This window comes from Sus scrofa, chromosome 14 (assembly GCF_000003025.6).
Source record: "Sus scrofa isolate TJ Tabasco breed Duroc chromosome 14, Sscrofa11.1, whole genome shotgun sequence".
In the NCBI taxonomy this organism is placed as follows: Eukaryota; Metazoa; Chordata; class Mammalia; order Artiodactyla; family Suidae; genus Sus; species Sus scrofa.
Window position 1 is genome coordinate 124,188,513 of NC_010456.5, and position 22,466 is coordinate 124,210,978.

The following is a 22,466-nucleotide window of genomic DNA, read 5'->3' on the forward strand; positions in this document are numbered from 1 at the left end:
TGTAGTTATCAAGATTGAATTGAGATTTAAATGTTAATTTTTTATGCATATGTTTAAATACAGTTAAAGATACTAATTCTGTCTTTTCTCTTTTATCTCTGACCATTTATACTTAATAATGGTCCTAAACTAATGCGTGGATGATGATATTCAAATTTTAATACCTCACAGTGTTCAACTTTTAATGTTTCCCATTTAGATGGTCTTCTGATTGTTGGAGTTCACTCGGCTAAGTTTCCAAATGAGAAAGTCCTGGATAATATTAAGAGCGCTGTTCTTCGGTACAACATCACCCACCCCGTGGTTAATGATGCAGAAGCCAGCCTTTGGCAAGAACTAGAAGTTTCCTGCTGGCCAACCCTGGTCATACTTGGACCCCGTGGAAACATGTTGTTTTCTTTGATTGGAGAAGGACATAAAGATAAATTATTTTTGTATACTTCAATAGCTTTAAAGTATTACAAAGACAGGGGACAGATCAAAGATAATAAAATTGGAATAAAGCTCTACAAAGATTCTTTGACACCTTCACCATTGCTGTTTCCTGGCAAAGTAACGGTAGACCATGTTACTAACAGATTGGTAATAGCAGACACTGGACATCATAGGATTTTGGTCGTCTGGAAGAATGGACAAATTCAGTACACCATTGGAGGTAAAGTTTGCTAATTATGGTATATAATATATTTTACATTATAGATGTAAAAAAAGTTCTAAGGAAATGCATTAAAATTGAAATTTATAAATAAGAATTTCATCAGGAATTATTTTGTTAATTAATGTATGGCATCTGAATTAATCTCACTCCCTCAAAGACAAACAAAACTACCCAAAAAACTTAAGATCAAAAAAAAGAAAATCTTTGGTCTAATTTTCAGGAATATTTGTATATTCCATCTTATTTTTTTCAAAGAACTGCCATATTTATTGTATCTTATGAAAATATTTTATACATTTTAGATTTCAGGCATTTTAAATGGAAGTATTATATTTTATTTTCCATCAAAATATAGCCATATCTTTTTTAAACCGAGATAATACCCTAGGAACTTCAGACTTAGATTATAAAATCAACAACCTAGGATTTATACATCATTATACTTTTCTCTCCTTCCACAAGATCTTACGCATACTTCTGAATCATTCCCTTTGGTTGTAGCAAAGTAGAAGTAGCATGCAGTGATAGATCTTCTTCTTCCAGGTCTCCCCAGTCTAAGATCTAAGAAGGGGTCTTATTGACGTCTTATATAAGTCATAAAACCTGTTAGGTGCACTATTAATCTTGTTCATCCAGGTCGAACTGACCTCTAACAACATGTTAGTCAAAGAGAAAGGTAATTCATCTTTTTTGCAATCCTCTATTAGGCACACATGTAGCTTAATACATAAAGGAGGGATATCTGCATTCCTGATACAAATACACTAATCCTAGTCCTAAACACGGGGGGCTCTTCTTAGTATGCTAAGGTATTATTCCCATAGCTTTTGGGTCATTTCTTGTTTGTTGTTTCTCTTGGAATATGTGTGTGTTTTATGTCGTTTATTTTGTTTTGGCAACTTGGTATTTTGGTTTATAATAGGCAATTATGAGAATTGTTACCCAAGAAAGCATCTGTTGTAGCAAATTAAATTTAAATAGTTAAAAGTTTTTAATAGATGCGAAAATTTTCAAAATAGTGTAGTGAAGTAGCGAAACCAGCAGCAAGCTACCTTTCTCAAACATATTTCTAGGAATACTGTTATCTTATGATAAAGTAATAATTGTCTGCATTTTTAAAAAGACCCCTATGGACAGATACACTCAGAAGTGCTGGCGAAGTGTGCTTTAGTAGATTGCCAGTGGTGGTGATGTCACTGTACTCGGATCTTTTACTCTGCTAACGTAGCTCTTGAATGTATGGGAAGGGATTTTAGTATACAGTATTTTCCAATCTGAAGTGACCATAGTACTCTCCTTTTTTTCCTCAGGGAACTCTCACCACCAACAGTAATAGTATTATTAATAATAGTAATAATAGCAAACCAAAAAAATAGGCCTGGCTTTATTCTGAGCACTTTACCTATATTTATTTAGTCCTCACAGTGCTACGAGTTAGGTATATAATTGGTTTATTTTACAAAAGAGAAACTAAGACGCACAGAACTTATCCAGATCGTCATTTAGGAGGAGCTGGGGTTTAAACCAAGCCTGTTAGGCTCTTGAGTTCATGTCCCTGGCCGCTGCGTTACGCTACCTCCCTTAGCACCTAGGACTAGGACGGGAGTTCTGCAAAGCAACGTGTGGGGATGCTGGCTTAGAGGCTTTGAATGGCTTGTCCTCTGGTGACAGAAGTAACAATTGTGTTTTATTATGCTGTGTACCTGCCACCCTTGAAACTCCACATGTATTACAGAAGCTGAGAAGTAGGCCATTAAACCAGAATAACTCTGTCTCTCTTAAAATCTTTATGAGATAGCCTAGAACTTTGTGGCAAGGTAAAGTAGGAAATATAAGGCTTTTTAACCTGGAATTCATGGGCTATTATGAAATGCCTGAATGGTCTTCATGATCTAGGAACCCCTTGAAATTGCTTGTGACATTTTATGGGCATGTGTATTTTTCTAAGGAAAGGGTTCATAATTTTCATTGTATTATTGAAGGAGTCTATCTTCTAAAATTGTTAAAAATCATTTATCTAGGTACTAAAAGATTTAGGTTATTTCTTATTCTTTCTAAGCCTAGGTAATAGGTAATTAAGATGCTTTTTAAAGTAATTTCTTCTGATATATACTACCAAAGTGTACTAGTAACCATTATCTGGAAAGCCCCGTCATTAGCAAAACTTTTACTCGAGAAAAATAGGTATCTTGAGAAACAGTATAGTATTTAGGCAGACGTATCATATTATTTATATTAAAATCCTAGTTTTAAATACAAATTTTATTTTTTTTTGGTTTTACTTTGAGGTAACTTTTTTAAAAAGTGGAAAAATACTGTCTCATAGCTACCTTGTCTTTTAGGACCCAACCCTGGAAGAAAAGATGGAATATTTTCAGAGTCAACTTTTAACTCACCACAAGGTGTAGCCATAAGGAATAATATCATATATGTGGCAGATACTGAAAACCACCTTATAAGAAAGGTAATTTTCCATTTTAAATAACGTTTTAATACTTCTAATCAGAAAAACTTATATTTACTTGCTACATAAATATTTGAAGTAAGAGGGTGTTACTTAAATGCTTTTGATTATCCTCATTCAGCTATTCTAGAGAAGTACTTACTTGGCTTTAATTTTTTTCTTAGGTATCTTGTTTTTCTGTGTATCAGTCGGTAGTTGTCAGAGAAGACAAACCTATCAAGTCCTTTTTTTTTTAAATTCCATATTTCAGAGTCATGTGCCTCATCACCCAAAAGCTTTTCATTTTGAATTATTTTCCTAACCACTATTTATAAAATGATGCTTTGTTCTTTTCCAGTTAAATTGTCTAAAACCTAGGAGGAAAAAAAGCACACCACGCCTGCCTCCCTTCCGCTCTTAGTCTTTGCTCGGAAATACATGTCTGTCAATTAGTCTTAAAATTTCCTTTCTCTCACTGTAAAGGTAAAATGTGATCTTGTTTTTAGAAAAATGAATTAATACCTAAAGGTGAAAAAGTCTCTTATCATCTGTTCAGGTTCCCCAGAGGTAATGAACCATTCTACTCATACAAATAAATGTATATTGAAAAGCCTGTCTCTAGGGAATCTTTTTTTCTTTTTACAAGTGGAATCATAATGTATGTACATAATTTCTGCATTCTTCTTTTATCTTAATTTTTCCATATTAGTCTTGAATGTGACTACATAGTATTCCATTGTAGAAGTACCTAGTTATTTTAAACATTCCTTATTGATGAATAGTTTGCTGTAATCCATTGGTCTTTAAGTTGCCATCTATATGGAAAAAAGTAAAGTAACTAAGTTCATTTAACTCTTCATGAACTAAGTTCAATTCTGTCTAAACGTATTGTTTCAGGTACTGCCTTGCTTTTCTTGCTATTTCTTTCTTGATATTTTTGCCCATTTATGTGACAAAATTATCAACTAATATACGTATACCTGGAAAAAACATATATAGGACATATAGTGATAACCACTGTAATGCGAATTTCCACGAGGGCATGAAATTTGTTTTCTTAACTGCAAAAATCCTAAGTATTTAAATCAGTGCCTAGCCCTCAATAGGTGTTTAGTAGATATTTGTTGAATGAATTTATGAGCAAATAACAGCTGTTGAATGAAGCATTTTTCTAAAGCATATGTAGCTCCTAATTTGAAAAGATGTTACATAAAAGGATTTTGTGGATTTATAAATTAAAACAGCTTTATTTTTGGAAAGTTTTGGAGACTTTCTTCTTAGAGATTTTAATATAGTGCTATATTGTGAATACATGAGTGAGAGGGGACGTGTGTGCAGTATTTCTAAACTTAATTTGACCAAGGCGCCCCTTTTAGGCAGAACTTTTCATAGGACTAATGACTTAATGGTATATAGTTTGGGGAAAGCAGTTTTATATTACTAACTACCTAAAGGTCAGTATTTCTTTATCATATTTTTGGGATTGTATGCTTCTAAAATCATCATAGTGTCATAGGTATCTAATAGGATATGGAAGTAGTAAGATGTTTAGCCCACAATTTATGGGGAGTACTTATCTTTTTTTAATTGTATATTATTTCTCTTGCTTTAGGACTTAGTGGGTTTTGGAATATAAACTGTATTTCAAATACTTTTTAAGTAGAATAAAACCATTGTAACAAATACGGGTTACTCAAGGTAATTTTTATATTTTATGACTTAGTGTCTGCAAAAATGGAAATACAATACCAATTACAGTTAATCTCCATTCCCACCCCTAGCACTAGTCTACTTTCTTCTGCCTCTATAAATTCGCCTCTTTTGAACATTTCATATAAATATAATCATATAATATATGATCTTATGTGTCTGGCTTCTTTCATTCTGTGTTAAGTTTTTGCGGTTCATCAGTGATGTAACATGTTAGTGGTTAATTCCTTTGTATTGCTGAGTAGCATTACCACATTTTACTTATTCATTTACCAATTGGTGGACATACAGGGTGTTTCCAGTTTGGGGCTCTTATAAATGATTCACATGTTAAGTTTTGTGTAGACATACATTTTCATTTCTGTTGAGTAGGTATGTAAGTACTGTAATTGCTGATTCATATGTTTTATGTTTTACGTTTAACTTTTTGAGAACTACCTAAACTCCTAAACCATAGTAGGTTCTACCTGTGGGTTCCGTTTTCTCCGTATCTTCATGTCTTCACTGTTATTTAATCAGTTTCCTTTTTTAAAATTCTAAGTACTACTAGGTGTGAAGTGGCCTATCACTGTGATTTTGAATAGGCATTTTCCTAATGAGGAATGATGTCAAGCATCTTTTCCTGTGCATATGGATCACTTGTGTATGTTCCTTTGAGAAGTATCTATTCAGACTCTTTGGCCATTTTTTTAATTAGATTATTTTTGGTTTTTACTCTTGAGTTGTAGGAGTTCTTTATATATTCTAGATACAAATTATTTATCAGATATACGATTTTCAAATACTTTCCCATATTCTGAGTTTTTTTACTTTCTTAATCATGTCTTTTGATGCACAGAAGTTTTAAATTTTGATGATTCCCAATTTATTTATTTTTTTCATTTCTTATATTTTTGGTGTCATGTAAGAATCCATTGCCAAGTCCAAGGTCACGAAGATTTACTCCTGTGTTTTCTTCTATGAGTTTTATAGTTATGGCGGCTCTCATAGTTAGGTCTTGGATCCATTTTTAGTTTATTTTTGTATATGGTATGAGGCAAGGGTCCAGCTGCATTCTTTTGGATATAGATATCCAGGTATCCCAGAATAATTTGTGGAGGAGACTATTCTTCCTCCATTGAATAATCTTGGCACATTTTAGAAAATCAGTTATTCATATGTGCATGGGTTTATTTCTGGACTTTGAAGTCTATTCCATTGATCTGTGTATCTGTCCTTATGCCAATACCACACTGTTTTGATTGCCCTAATTTTTAATAAGTTTTTAAATCAGAAATTATGAGTCTTACCACTTGTTTTTCAACATTGTTTTGACTGTTCTGAATCCCTTGCATTTCCATATGAATTTTAAAATCAGCTTCTCTATTTCTACAAAAACTCCCATGTTTTTATCATATAAGTAATTACATTTTTTTGAAAAAAAAAAAAGATAGTTTTATTTTGACTCATTTTTATATTTCTTGTTTCATTTTATTATATTGTTTTTAAGCATTTCAGCAATAGTGGGGGATCTTGTCCTGCTCATAATCTTGAATGCATGCAAGTTTAGTATTTTCTGTAGCTTTGGGAAATAAAATGTTTATGAAGTAAAGAAACTTTTTATTCCTAGTTACTTAGAATTATATTATGATTTTATTAAATGTATTTTCTACATGTATTGAAATAATTGTATAGTTTTTTGAATTTGGCATGCTGATGTGATAAATTATATTAATAGATACTTTTGATGTTGAATCATCTTTTTATTCCTGGGATGAACCTTACCTTATGAATTTTTTAAAAAGTCAAGTTGGATTTGATTATCCAAATTATATTTAATATTTTAAAATTCATGTTCATAAAGTAAATGGCTCTATATTTTCTTGAACTGTTCTTACCTGATTTTGCAATCAAGGTCACACCAACCTCATCAAATGAGCTAGTTTTTTTTTTCCTGTTTTTTGGGATAATTTGTCTAACATAAGAATTAATAGGTTTTGAATATTTATTAAAACTCCCCTGTAACATCACCTTGGCCCAGGGCTTTTTCCAAGAGGAATTTTTTGATTATCCTATCAGTTTCTGTGTTACATTTCTTAAATCACGATCTGTTTTAAGGGCCCATCCATCTCTGCCTATTGTATTTTTGCAGATTGTATCTTGCAGATTTTGAGTTCAGTAAAAATATGGATAAATCTGCATTGATGAACATTCTTTATGATTTCAGGAGATTATAGAGCAGCTACTAAAAATAATGCAGGAGAGAATATGACCAAAATAAATGAATGCAATTCACCATAGTAACAGAATAAAAGGTAATAACCATCTGATTGCTTTATTAGATTCAGAAAAACATTGGAAAACATTTAATACCTAATCATGATAAAAATTAATAAACTTGAAATGGAAATAATGTCCTTGATAAGATAAAGGCCATCTACAAAAAGCCTATATAGCTACACTTAATGCAAGGTATTGAGTGCTTTCCCTTCAGAGCTGGGGGAACAAGGAAAGGGCCCTTATTCTCACCACACCTACCAAACATTGTACTGGAAGTACTATCCATTATAATAAGGCAAAAAAGAGAAATAAAAGGCATATAGACTGAAAAGGAAGAATAAGTGTCTGTATTTGCCAGTGACATGTCATGTATGTAGAAAATTCTAAGAAATGTATACAAAGTTATTTGAATTAATAAGTGAATTTAGGGAGGTTGCAAAAATACAAAGTCAGTACCTAAAATCAATAGCGACGTTCCCATTGTGGCTCAGTGGGTTAAGGACCCAGCATAGTCTCTGTGAGGATGTGAGTTGGATCCCTGGCCTCGCTCTGTGGGTTAAAGATAAGGCATTGCTGCAAGCTGTGGCATAGGCCTCAGCTATAGGTCTGATTCAACCCCTCGCCCAGGAACTTCCTTCCATATGCTGTGGATGTGGCCATAAAAAAATAAAATAAGAAGATCAGGGGAGTTCCCGTCGTGGCGCAGTGGTTAACGAATCTGACTAGGAACCGTGAGGTTGCAGGTTCGGTCCCTGCCCTTGCTCAGTGGGTTAACGATCCGGCGTTGCCATGAGCTGTGGTGTAAGTTGCAGACACGGCTCGGATCCCGCGTTGCTGTGGCTCTGGCGTCGGCCGGTGGCTACAGCTCCGATTCGACCCCTAGCCTGGGAACCTCCATATGCCACAGGAGCGGCCCAAGAAATAGCAAAAAAAGACAAAAAAAAAAAAAAAAAGATCAGTGGTATTTTTATATATTAGTAACAGTCCACTGAAAATTGGAATTTTAGAATTCTGTTTACTTAGCAACCAAAATATAATAGAATAAATTTTAAGAAATACAGGAGTTCCCTGGTGGCTCAGCAGGTTAAGGATCTGGTATTTTTACTGCTGTGGCGGGGGTTCGATCTCTGGCCTGGGAACTTCCACATGCCCACAGGTGTGACCAAAATAAAAAAGACTTGTACAAGAATATTAATAGCAACTCTGTTTAAAGGCCCCAAATCGATAACAGCCCAAGTATCATCAGTAAGAAAGTATGTAAGTAAGCTATGATATTCCTTTGATGGTATACTGCTCAGCAATAAAAAGGAACATGAATAAATCTCAGAAACATGTTGAATGAAAGAAGCTTCATACAAAAGAGTTATCATTGTATGATTCTATTTATCTGAAATCCTAGAAGCATAAGTAAATGATGGAAAAAATTAATACCGTTTGCTGCTGAGGTCAGTAATGACTGGAAAGAGGTGTGAAGGAACTTTCTAGAGTGAAGGTAGCATTCTGTATTTTTATGTAAGTATATGCATTTATGAGATGCATTTTATACATTTATGGAAATGATTTTATACATTTATGGAAATGCATATACATTTTATTTATATGCATTTGTGTTTATGCATTTACACATTTATGAAAATTCATCAAATGATTCAATTAAGATTTGTCCATTTTGTTGTAACTTTTGCCTCAAGAAAGGAAAAGGGAACTTTAGTTAATGATAAGCCTACTGAAATATTTAGTGACTGTTTACTGATGTTTATGATTTACTTTGAAATGCATCAAAAATGTAATTGCACTGAGGGACTGGTAGCTGGATAAGATAGGTGATAAAGCAAGTCGATGAACTGTTTGTTGGTAGTAGTTGGTGGGTATGTGGATGTTTGGTGCAAAATTCTTTCATCAGCTTTTCTCTGTTTGAAAATTTCTATGATATAATATTGGAAGTGTATTCAGGAGATAAAAGCAGAACATCTTTTTTTCAGTAGAGTGTAATAATTTTCTTTTGGTTTATGATGTAGAGGAGGCAGTAGAGTATAGTAGAGCTAGAACTGGTTCAGATTCCAGATCCTTGACTTACTAGCTGTGAAATCTTAACTTAATGACCTGTGCCTCTCTGTCCTCTGAAATAATCCAAATCACAGTCATAGGATTATTGTGGGGATGGTTGGATGATTCCTGAATCAGTGCCTAGCACCTATTAAGCTCTAATGTGTGGATTACTGGCCAAGCTTAATTGAAATACATACATTTAATTTTAAGAAACAAATGTTTTTTCTCAATTTTGCTTATAATTTTCAAATTTCATCTTCTTTTAAAATATTTTTTATTTTTGTCTATTTAGGGCCATATCCACGGCATATGGAAGTTTCCAGGCTAGAGATTGAATCTGAGCTACAGATGCCAGCCTATGCCACAGCCATAGCAACACCAGATCCAAGCCACGTCTGTGACCTACACCCCAGCTCATGGTAATGCCGGATCCTTAACCCACTGAGCAAGGCCAGGGATCAAACCCGAGTCCCCATGGATCCTAGTTGGGTTCATTACTGCTGTGCCACGAGTGGAACTCCCTAAAATATTTTATAGTTCTGATGGAGGCGTGATGGGGCGGGGGTAAGAGGAAAATGGAGCAATGGATGGGTTGGGAAATGAAAAGGACTGAGTTTTAGGTATTTATGTTGCACATGTTTTCTGTATGTTCTATTGGAAATAGAGGCATTGCATAAAGCATGTGTTAATTTCTGTAGATTGACCTAGAAGCTGAGATGGTGAGCACTGTGGCTGGCATTGGAATTCAAGGTACAGATAAAGAAGGTGGAGCTAATGGAGAAGAACAGCCCATTAGTTCCCCTTGGGATGTAGTTTTTGGAAGGTCAGGTATGTAAACTTTTCATATTAAATATATGTAATTTTACTAATTAAAGTAAGCTTTTTAAAACATGGGAACATTCATTTAGATTAATTCTATTGCTAGTTTTTTATACCTATGCTTGGGATTTGTCAATTGTATAAAAACAAAGCCAGCATCATATATAGAAGATATATATATCATTATATACAACATGTAACAATATTTACATATGACACTTTATACACAAGATAGAGTATATATTACTCTAATGTTAAAGAATTTTAGTTACAGCTAAGCTAGTTCTAAATGTTCTTAATTGGAAGGATAATAGTTTATCCTTCAGAATTTCAAAAGATTATTTATGTACTGTACTGTTTTACAATGCTCTTTTATTTACTGTGGTATGAAAAATCAAGAAATGACCAGGTTTTTTTTTAGATTATTAAAATTTTTATTGACTAATATTTTCTTTTAAATAGTTTAAAAAAACTTTACCTATACACAGTGGAATATTAGTCATAAAAAGCAATGAAATCTTGCCATTTGAAACAACATGGATGGACCTAGAAGGTATCATGCTAAGTACATTTGTGTATGAAATCATACACAAATACTCTATGATTTCACCTGTGTGTGCAATCTAAAAGCAAAACAAATGAACAGACACGATAAAACAGAAACAGTCATAGATATCAAGAACAAACAGGGAAGAGGGTAGAGAGGATGAGTGAAATAGGTGAGGGAAATTAAAGGTATAAACTTCCAGTTACAAAATAGTCACTGGAATGATGTGTACATTATGAAGAATATTGTCAATAATAATGTAATTTCTTTGTGTGGTGACAGATGGTAGTTAGATTTATTGTGATCATTTTGTAATGTATAGACTTATCAAATCACTATGCTGTGTACCAGAAGCTGACATAGTGTTTGTTACGAGCTCTATTCTTCTTCAAAAAATTAAACAGACATAGAGAAAAAAATGAGATTTGTGGTCACCAGAGGTGGGGGGAGGGGATGGGGACACTGGTTGAAAGTGGTCAAAAGGTACAAAATTCCAGTTATAAGATACGTAAGTATTTAGGGCTATAATGTAGAATATGATTAATGTAATTAATACTGCTGTATATTATGTTTGAAAGTTAAGATGAGTAAATTGTAAGAGTTCACATCACAAAGAAAAAAATTGTTTTTTCTTTTTTTTTTTTAATCTATATGAGATGAATGTTCCCTAAATTTATGGTAATTATTTTATGGTATATGTCAGTTAAATCATTATGTTGTACATTTTAAACTTGTACAGTGCTATAAATATTAATTATGTCAATAAAATGAAGAAAAAGATAAAAATTAAATTTGAATATAAAACTTTATCCTACTGAATTATATAGATAATTGAAAATGAGATTTACCTTATTTTTAGTCTTTATTATCTGAATAAAAGACAATCTAGGAGCACTAGTACTCTTATTTTTCACTGGCATGTTTAAAACCAGAGTAATAGAGTGACTAAGCACCAGCTTAGTTGAATGACTTTATATTTGAGATTATTTTTATGATGCAATTTGGTTATAATTCAAAGACCTTAATTTTTTTTCATTGTGATTAACTTTTCATAACATTTTAAATATTTGTCAAATAAGTAAATGAACTTCTGGTACTACCTGCACTTAAAATATGTAACCTAGGTATTTTGTGTAAGTTATTTTTGAAAATTCCATTTTTGGAATTCTGTGACCTAGAGTTGTTGTGGTGGCTCACACTGCAGAGGGGTTGGAGAGGTAGAAGAAGCAGCGTGTCCCAGGAGCAGTCAGTAGGAGGATATATTATATGTAGAGGTTTTAAACACAGCGATAAAACCAACTGCGACTCAGTCTTCTTTTTATCACCGTGCACCAGCAATTCTAAATAATTTCAGGGTTAAAAATACTTACTCCTGTCAGGACTTAAATCGCTCTTGCCTCCCTGCTTTCGGTGCACAGCTGAGCTTTTTAAACATAAATCTTACAGATGGAAAAACAGTCTGAAATGTATCTATTAGAAAAATAGTCAAAGTGGATGAGAATTATTATGTTGCCATGCTATTATGCCCTCCCTCAAGGAAAAAAGAAATTCTGCTCTTAGTATTTAAGTCCCCAGAGATTTATAGTTAATACAAATATAGCAATTCAGTTATTGATATTTATATTTTATATCTTATAACCTGTGTTTACTTTCTGTCAGTAATTGCCACAAGAAAAACTTCATAAGAAATCATCCCCAAACTCAAACAAACCTGAACCTTTATTTCGCATGTGGGCTTGGGGTTCAGTTGATCAAGACGGAGCCTGGACTTGGTTCCAGACTGTTCCTTGAGTCCAGATCTGCTCCATTTGTTTTTTCCTTTTCATTGAACCAGTAGCTGACTGAGGCATATTCTTTTGGCCAAACGCTGGAGACTAAGCCCAGTTACACACATTTTAAGCCTTTGCCCATGTCATATCTGCTTACCTACTGTCATTAAAGCAAGTCTCAAAGTTAATATGGGGCAGGGATATGCACCTTGCCTACAACAAAGCCATGGCAAGGGTGTGATTGTATACTGTTACTACAGAAGAATAAAGGATCAAGGCCCGTGATGCAGTCTGTCACATACATCAGAATTTACAGTGCTTAAAAAAGGTATACTTTACTGGATGCTTTGCTAATGGATTTGTTTAATGGCCAAAGAGTACTTAAATATTTTTCTAGGCTAAAAATTTTTCAGTTGTACTTGATGGCATGGAATTTCTGGTTGTTTATCTCATATTGAGAGTACACCCAAATTGCTTTCCAAGGAAATTGGCTTTGTTGACAAGTACTCCCTCAGCTTCCAACTGAAGTGATGTGCTGAGACTAGGTCTTAATAAGCTCAATTTTTAGAAAAGGAAGTGAATCCTACCTTAGCACAATAGATCGATAGGAAAAAGCATATGGCTCTGCATTTAACTTTACAGCTTCACTCAGGGTACTTGGCAAGAGGAGTCATCTTGAATGTGCTTAAGTTCAACACCTTTCAGAATGCTCACTTAGAGAAAATGATTTTCAAATACTGTATGAAGGACCTTTAATCACAATGCCTTTTCTAGTCTAAGAGTTTTAACCTTGAGTTATATACATAAGGCATTTATGGTTTGGCTTTGCATGCTTAAATTTCACAGAACTTCTATTCAAGATTGGGGGAATTGGTTAGGTTCTTATCAGAGTTTCAAAGTGGTATGTTACCCAAAAACATTTCAAGAGCTACTGCTCTTAAGCATTTTAAATCACTCTAAAATCTAATCCTGGATTGATGTATATTGTTGGAGTATGGGGAAATAGGATCAAAGAATATTTGCTCTCCTAATAATTATTTTTACTAAACTATTTTTGGCATCATTTCACTCATTTAAAAATATATTAATATATAAACATATCTTACATTCATTTATATTTATGCATATGTTTCATATTATGTATTTCATAAAAATACAGTCCTATAGCTTTTTTTTTTTTTTTTTTTTTTTTTTTTTTGCCATTTTTTGGGCCGTTCCCGCGGCATATGGAGGTTCCCAGACCAGGGGTCGAATCAGAGCTGTAGCCACCAGCCTATGCCAGGGCCACAGCAACGCGGGATCCAAGCTGCGTCTGCGACCTACACCACAGCTCACAACAACGCCGGATCGTTAACCCACTGAGCAAGGGCAGGGATCGAACTCGCAACCTCATGGTTCCTAGTCGGATTCGTTAACCACTGTGCCACAGTGGGAACTCCCTATAGCATTTTTAACTGTTCTTACTACATGGGTTTGCAGTTAATTTCGGTTATTATCTTATAAATAACTCTCTGGTTATCTACTGGAGAATTTTTTTTCTGGTCTCTATGTTATAATTATACTTTTTGCTCAACATTAGGTTTGTTTTTAAGCTCCTGGATAATCTGAATATCCTAACTGATTATGTTTGCATTAATATTGATTGCTAGGAAACTTAGAGGCAGATTTATCTTTAGCATAATGGAAACATGACATTTGTTTTTTTAGTATTAGATGGCCACATCTTTTCTACCTATTTGTCTATTTGCTTCAGTTTTCTTATTTAAAATTTCATCGTATTTATTTCCTTGTAAACTGTCTGAATACTTCGTGAAATAAAGGTAGAAGCAAATAAATCCAGTAGAATCTTTTACTGAAATGATTGGTTAGATAATTGATCCATATAGAAAAAAAATCTGTTAAATATTAGAATCATAGAACTATAATAAATGCTTTATTTTTAATTTAAGAATTATTTTTAAGAACTAAACGAGCACTTTTTAACCCATCTTTTGATGTTATGTCAGAGTCTTTTCTTCATGTGTCTCCTGACAGTTTTATACCAAATTGTACTGTTTTGCTTTCCTTAAACTGTGATGAGAATTTTTAAAACACCTGCAAAGAAATCTGAAGGTTGAAATTTTTTAAACCTATTCTTTCCAATTATCTTTCTTTTTCTTTTTTTAATCTTATCTCTGACTTTATTTAAAGTATAGCTGATTTACAATGTATTCATTTCAGACGTACAGCATAGTGATTTAGCGTTATTTAAGATTATACTCCATTATAGATTATTACATAATGGCTATAATTCCCTGTGCTATGCAGTATATCCTTGTTGTTTTATACATGGTAGTTTTATCTGTTAATTTCATATCCCTATTCATTCCTCACCTCTCCCCTCTCCCCTTTGGCAACCAGAAGTGTGTATTGTGTCTGTATCTGTTTCTGTCTTTCATATACATTTGTTTGAATTATTTTTTAGATTCTACATAAAAGTGATACATAGTATTTGTTTTCTTCTGTTTGACTTATTTCAGTAAGTACTATATTCATTAGGTTCATCCATGTTGCTGCAAATGGCAGAATTTCATTCTTTTTTATGGCTAATAGTTTGTTGTTTCTATATAACATATCTTTAATTTTTAAAAAAATTTTTATTATAGTTGATTTAGAGTGTTTCTTCAATTTCAGTCATACAGCAAAGTAACCTAGTCAGACATGATTCTCTGTGCTGTACACTAGGGCTCCATTGCTCATACATTCTGAATATAACAATTTGCATCCAAAAACGTTGAACTGCCTGAAACTGCCTGTCCGTCCCACTCACTCTCCCCTGTCCCCTTGGAACCAGAAGACTGCTTTCTTTGGCTTTGATCTGTTTCTGTTTTGTGGATAGGATCATCTGTGCCATATTTTAGATTCCACAATGATATCATACATATGGTATTTGTCTTTTTCTTTCTGGCTTACTTCATTTAGAATGAGAATCCCTAGTTCTGTCCATGTTGCTGCAAATGGCATTAATTTGTCTTTTTTATGCCTGAGTAGTATTCTGTTGTATATATGTACCACATCTTCTTAATCCATTCATTTGTCAATGGACATTTAGGTTGTTTCCCATGTCTTGGCTATGGTGAATACCACTACAATGAACATAGGGATGCATGTATCTTTTTCAATAAAGTTTCATCTGGATATATGCCCAGGAGTGGGATTCCTGGATCATATGGTAGTTCTATGTTTAGTTTTTTGAGGTACCTCCATACTGTTTTCCATAGTAGTTGTACCAGTTTACATTCCACCAACAGTGAAGGAGGGTACTATTTTCTTCACACCCTCTCCAGAATTTATTTGTTGACTTGTTAATGATGGCCCTTCTGGTAGGAGATGGTACCTTCCTGTAGTTTTGACTTGCATTTCTCTAATAATCAGTGATGTTGAGCATTTTTTTCATGTGCCTATTGGCCATCTGTATGTCTTCTTTGGAGAAATGTCTATTTAGGTCTTCTGCCCATTTTTCAAATGGGTTGTTGGTTTTTTGTTGTTGAGTTGTATGAATTGTTTGTACATTTTGGAGACAAAGCCCTTCCCTTGCCTGTTGCATCATTTGCGAAGATTTTCTCCCATTCTGTGGATTGTCTTTTCTTTCTTTCTTTCTTTCTTTTTTTTAATGGTTTCCTTTGCTGTACAAAAGCTTTTGAGTTTAATTAGGTCCCATTGGTTTATTTGTGTCTTTATTGTCATGAGATGGATCAAAAAAGATGTTGCTGTGATTTATGTTGAAGAGTGTTCTGCCTGTGTTTTCCTCTAGACGTTTAATAGTATCTGGACTTATATTTAGGTCTTTAGTCCATTGTGAGTTTATTTTAGTGTCTGGCATTCTAATTTCATTCCTTTGCATGCAGCTTTCCAGTTTTCGCAGCACCATTTATTGAAGAGACTATCTTTCTTCCACTGTATGTTCTTGCCTCCTTTGTCGTAGATTAGTTGACCATAGGTGCTTGGGTTTATTTCTGGGCTTTCTGTCTCATTCCATCGATCTGTATTTCTGTTTTTGTGCCAGTACCATATTGTTTTGATAACTGTAGTTTTGAAGTATTGTCTGGCATCACGAAGGTTGATTCCTCCATTTCCATTTTTCTTTTTTTTTTTTTTTTTGTCTTTGTCTTTTGTTGTTTTTGTTGTTGTTGTTGTTGTTGTTGTTGCTATTTCTTGGGCCGCTCCCGCGGCACATGGAGGTTCCCAGGCTAGGGGTTGAATCGGAGCTGTAGCCACTGGCCTACGCCAGAGCCACAGCAACGCTGGATCCGAGCCGAGTCTGCAACCTACACCACAGCTCACGGCAACGCTGGATCGTTAACCCACTGAGCAAGGGCAGGGACCGAACCCGCAACCTCATGGTTCCTAGTCGGATTCGTTAACCACTGCGCCACGAGGGGAACTCCCCATTTTTCTTTTTGAGTATTGCTTTGGCTATTTGGGTTCTCCTGTGTTTCCATTACAAATTTTAAAATATTGTTCTAGTTCTGTGAAGAATGTCCTTGGTAATTTGATAGGGATTGCACTGAATCTGTAAATTGTCCTGGGTAGTATAGTCATTCTGACAATATTGATTCTTCTAATCCAAGAGCATGGTATATCTTTCCATCTCTGATTTATTTCATCAACCTCTTATAGTTTTCAGAGTATAAGTGTTTGGTCTCTCTCTGTCTTTTTTTTTTTTTTTTTTTTTGCTTTTTAGGGCCATACCTGCAGCATATGGAGGTTCCCAGGCTAGGGGTTGAATTGGAGTTGTAGCAGCCAGCCTATGCCACAGCCACAGCATTGCAGGATCTGAGTTGCATCTTCACCCTACACCACAGCTCACGGCACCGCCAGATCCTTAGCCCACTGAGCAAGGCCAGGGATCAAGCCTTTGTCCTCATGGATGCTAGTCAGATTCGTTAACTGCTGAGCCACTGTGGGAACTCCAAGTGTTTTGTCTCTTTAGGTAGGTTTATTCCTAGGTATTTTATTCTTTTTGATGTGATGGTAAATGGGATGGTTTCTCTGATTCTCTTTCTGATCTTTCATTGTTAGTATATAGAAATGCAGTCTATTTCTGTGCATTAATTTTGTATCCTGCAACTTTGCCAAATTCATTGATGAGTTCTAACAGTTTTCTAGTACTGTTTTTAGGGTTTTCTAAGTATTAGTGTCATGTCATCTGTAAACAGTGATAGTTTTATTTCTTCTTTTCCAATTTGGATTCTTTTTATTTCTTTTTTTTCTCTGGTTGCCTTGGCTAGGACTTCCAAAACTATGTTGAATAGTGGTGAAAGTGGACATCCTTGTCCTGTTCCTGATCTTAGTGGGAATGTTTTCAGTTTTTCACCATTGAGAATGATATTAGCTGTGGGTTTTTCATATATGATTTCTGTTATTTGAGGTAGGTTCCCTCTGTGCCCACTCTCTGGAGAGTTTTTAGCAGAAAAAGGTGTTGAATTTTGTCAAAAGCCTTTTCTGCATCTATTGAGATGATCATATGATTTTTATTTTTCAGTTTGTTGATGTGGTGTATCACATTGATTGATTCGCAGATATTGAAGAATCCTGGCATCCATGGGATAAATCCACTTGATCATGGTGTATGATCCTTTTAATATATATTTCGATTAGTTTGCTAGTATTTTGTTGAGAGTTTTTGCATCTATATTCATCAAGATATTGATCTGTAATTTTTTTTTTTTTTTTTGGTATCCTTGTCTGGTTTTGGTATCAGGGTGATGGTCGCCTCATAGAATGAACTTGGGAGTATTCCTTCCTCTGCTGTTTTTTGAAAGAATTTCAGAAGAATAGGTGTTGACTCTTCTCTGAATGTTTGATATAATTGCCTGTGTAGCCATCAAGTTCTGGACTTTTGTTTTTTGGAAGGTTTTTAATCACATTTTCAATTTCGGTACTTTTGATTGGTCTGTTCATATTTTCAGTTTCTTCTTGGTTCAGTCTTGGTAAGTTGTACTTTTGTAAGAATCTGTCCATTTCTTCTAGGTTGTCCATTTTATTGGCATATAGTTGTTTATAGCAGTCTCTTATGATCCTTTGTATTTCTGTGGAGTCAGTTCTAATTTCTTTTTCATTTCTAATTTTATTGATTTGAACCCTCTCCCTTTTTTTCTTGGTGAGTCTGACTAAGGATTTATCAATTTTGTTGATTTTTTTTCAAAGAACCAACTTTTAGTTTAATTAATCTTCTCTATTGTTTTCTTTGTTTCATTTATTTCTGCTTTGATCATTATGATTTCTTTCTGTCTGCAAATTTGGGGCTTTGTTCTTTGTTGGTTTAGGTGTAAGGTTAGGTTGTTTATTTGAGCTTTTTCTTGCTTCCCGAGGTAAGATTGTATTGCTATAAACTTCCCTCTCAGCTGCATTTTCTGTGTCCCAGAGGTTTTGAATTTTTGTATCTTTGTTGTCATTTGTCTCTAAGAATCTTTTGATTTCCTCTTTGATTTCTTCAGTGATCCTTTGTTGTTCAGTAGCATATTGTTTAGCTTCCAGGAGTTTGTGGTTTTTTTGCTTTTGTTTTGTTTTGTTTTGTTTTGCTTGTAGTTGATTTCTAGACTCATAGCATTGTGGTTGGAAAAAATGCTTGAAATAATTTCAACTTTTTAAAATTTACCAAGGCTTGATCTGTGGCCCAAGACGTGATCTATCCCAGAGAATGTTCCATGTGCCCTTGAGAAAAAAGTATATTCTGCTGCTTTGGGGTGGAATGTTCTATAAATATCAGTTAAATCTATCTGGTCTGTTGTGTCAGTTAAGGCCTGTGTTTCCTTGTTGATTTTCTGGCTAGATGATCTGTCCATTGCTGTAAGTGGGGTTTTAAAGTCCTCTACTATTATTGTGTTGCTGTTGATTTCTCTTTTTATGACTGTCAGCAGTTGCCTTATATATAGAGGTGCTGCAGTGTTAGGTGCACGTGTGTTTACAATTGTTATATCTTCTTCTTGGGTAGATCCTTTGATCATTATGTAGCATCCTTCTTTGTCTCTTGTGACTTTCTTTAATTTAAAGTCTGTTTCATCTGATATGAGTATTGCTACTCCCGATTTTCTTTGATTTCCATTTGCATGTAATATTTTCTTCTGTCCCCTCACTTTCAGTCTATATGTGTCCTTAGGACTGAAGTGGCTCTCTTGTAAACAGCACATATATGAGTCTTGTTTCCCAATCTATTCAGCCAGTCTGTGTCTTTTGCTTGGAGTATTTAATCCATTTACATTCAGTGCAATTATGGCTAACTATGTGTTTATTGCCATTTTGTTACTTTAGTCCATTATAGTTCTTTGGTTTGTGGTTCCTATGAGATTTTTATATAACCAGATGTGTGTACAGAATTGTTTTGGGTTGCAGTTCACTTATTTTCAATGTCTTATCTTCTCATGTTTGTTATTTTTGATATCATATTTGTCAGTGCATGGTTTTCTGCCTTTGTATTGTCTTTGTCTTTACCAGTGAGTTTTCTCATTTGAAATTTTCTTGTTTCTAATTGTAGCTTTTGCTTTTCTGCCTAGAGAACTTCCTTTAGTAGTTGTTGTAGAGCTGGTTTGGAGGTGCTGAATCCTCTTAGCTTTTGCTTGTCTGGAAAGGTTTTTTTTCTTTTTTTTCTTTTTCTTTTTTTTTGGTCTTTTTAGGGCCACACCCATGGCATATGGAAGTTCCCAAGCCAGGGGTTGAATTGGAAATGCAGCTGCTGGCCTACACCACAGCAGCATGGGGTCTGAGCCACGTCTGCGACCTGCACCACAGCTCACGACAATGCTGGATCCTTAATCCACCGAGTGGGATTAGGGAGTGAACCCACGTCCTCATGGATGCTAGTCTGGTTCTTTACCACTGAGCCATAATGTGAACTCCCTGGAAAGCTTTTAATCTCTACATCAAATATGAATGAGAGCCTTGCTGGGTATTATATTTGTGGTTCTAGATTCTTCCTGTTCATTACCTTAAATATATCTTTCCACTCCCTTCTAGATTGCAGTTTCTGCTGAAAGATCAACTGTTATCTTTATGGGGGGATTCCCTTGTATGTTATTTGTTGCTTTTCCCTTGTGGCTTTTAATATTATTTATTTGTATTTATTTTTTGTCAGCTTGATTAGTGTGTGATTAGTATCCTTGCTGTGTTTCTCCTTGGGTTCGTCCTGTGTGGGATTCTCTGTGCTCCCTCAACTCTAGTAAGTGCTTCCTTTCTCATATTTGGGAAGTTTTCTTCCCAAATATAATCTCTTCAAATATTTTCTCTGGCCCTTTCTCTCTTCTCCCTCTGGAACCCCTATGATATGAATGTTGATATGTTTAATGTTGTTCCAGAGATTTCTTAGGCTCTCCTCCAATCTTTTCATTCTTTTTTCTTTATTTTTTCCTGTGGTTGAGATTTCCACCACTCTGTCTTCCACGTTACCTATTCATTCTTCTGCCTCCATTATCATGCTGGTGATTCCTTCTAATGCATTTTTCATTTCAGATATTGTGCTATCCATCTTAGTTGGCCTGTTCTTTAGGTCTTCTAGCTCTTTGTTAAATATTTCTTGTAACTTTTCTGTCTGTGCCTCCATTTTTTCCCAAGATGCTGTATCATCTTTACTATCATCACTCTGAATTCTTTTTCAGGTAAATTACCTAACCCCTCTTCATTTAGTTGTTTTTCTGTGATTTTGTCTTATTCGTTTATCTGATAGCTATTTCTTTGTTGTCTCATAATGTCTAACTTTCTGTAATTATTGTTCCCTTGATGGCAGGTATGTAGATGCAGCAGTTGGTGCCTAGTCTTGGAGTTCTCAAGGGTGGTAGTGGTTCACTAATACCCAGAGCTTGTGATGGAAGCTGTGGTATTACGCTACCTTCCCTGGAGCTGGATGGCTGCAAGGAATGAGGTCTGTGAGTTGGCAGTGGTTCATGGTTCATGGGATTGCTTTTGTGGCAGGGGGAGCAGCACTGGTTCCTGCAAGCCCTCTTGCTTTGTGTGTGTATTGCATTGTGTGTGTGTGTGTGTGTGTGTGTGTGTGTGTGTACGTGTGTACGTACGTACCCCACATCTTCTTTATTCATTCCTCTGCCATTGGACACTTAGGTTGTGTCCATGTCTTGGCTGTTTTGAATAGTGCTGCTGTGTACGTAGGGGTGAATGTATATTTTTGAATTATAGTTTTGTCCAGATGCATGCCTAGGAGTGGGATTGCTGGATCACATGGCAACTCTATTTTAAGTTTTTTGAAGAATTGCCATACTATTTTCCATAGTGACTTTACCAGCTTACATTCTCACCAACAGTATAGGAAGGTTCTAGCATTTGTTGTTTGTATTCTTTTTAATGATGGACATTCCAACTGGTGTGAGGTAGTACCTCATTGTAATTTTGACTTACATTTCTCTAACTAGCCATGTTGAAATCTTTTCATGTGCCTATTGGCCATCCATATGTCTTCTTTGCAGAAATGTCTATTTATATCATCTACCCATTTCTCAGTTGGATTTGTTGTTGTTGTTGTTGAGTTATATGAACTGTTTGTATAATTTGGAAATTAAGCCCTTGTCGGTCACATTATTTGCAGATATTTTCTCCCATTCCACATGGTGTCTTTTCCTTTTGTTCATGATTTCTTTTGCTGTACAAAAGCTTATGAATTTGATTAGGTCCCATTTGTTTATTTTTACTTTTATTTCTATTGCCTTGAGAGATTAGCCTAAGAAAACATCCAATTGTTTTTCTACATCTAATTCACCAATCATTTGTATTAGCTATTTGCCTTTCTTGAGTCTTTCAAAGTATTCAACTTTGTTTTCAGAGAAACAGCTTCCTTTTTACATTCGTATTGAATTGGTTCTTATATTTAAATTATATAATTGTATAACTGGCTTAAGCATATGTAGGATTAAATGCAGCTTGAAGGGGACTGTGGTTGAGAATTGTTCTTATAGACACTCTAGTTCTTTAGTACTTTAAGAATCATAGATATTTCTGAAATTCTATCATAGGAATATGAGAGAAGATAGAATTGTCAGGAGCAAAACACAAAGAATAGATTCAGTATTTGATATCTTCATATATTCAGCTGTTCCACAGTGCACACAGTGGACCACAGCTACATCTAGAGCATGGACAAGTATCAGGAAATCTGTTGAGTAGAAAAAGCAAGTTACAGAAGAGGCTTAAAATATGATTTCTTTTATAGAATGTTTAATAGCAAGT

General features: G+C 34.7%; 1 protein-coding gene across 2 annotated transcripts in view; it reads left to right on the forward strand.

The window, feature by feature from the left end:
* The window catches only part of NHLRC2 (NHL repeat containing 2), a 72,999-nt gene that overhangs the window by 26,011 nt on the left and 24,522 nt on the right, over window positions 1-22,466 (forward strand). For both annotated transcript variants that reach the window (XR_307818.3, NM_001243561.1), the window contains 3 exon segments: window positions 200-655; window positions 3,001-3,122; window positions 9,818-9,947. Coding sequence is in view for 1 of the 2 variants with exons in the window: in NM_001243561.1 (NP_001230490.1) it covers window positions 200-655; window positions 3,001-3,122; window positions 9,818-9,947 (708 nt within the window). In the remaining variant the exon portion in view is untranslated.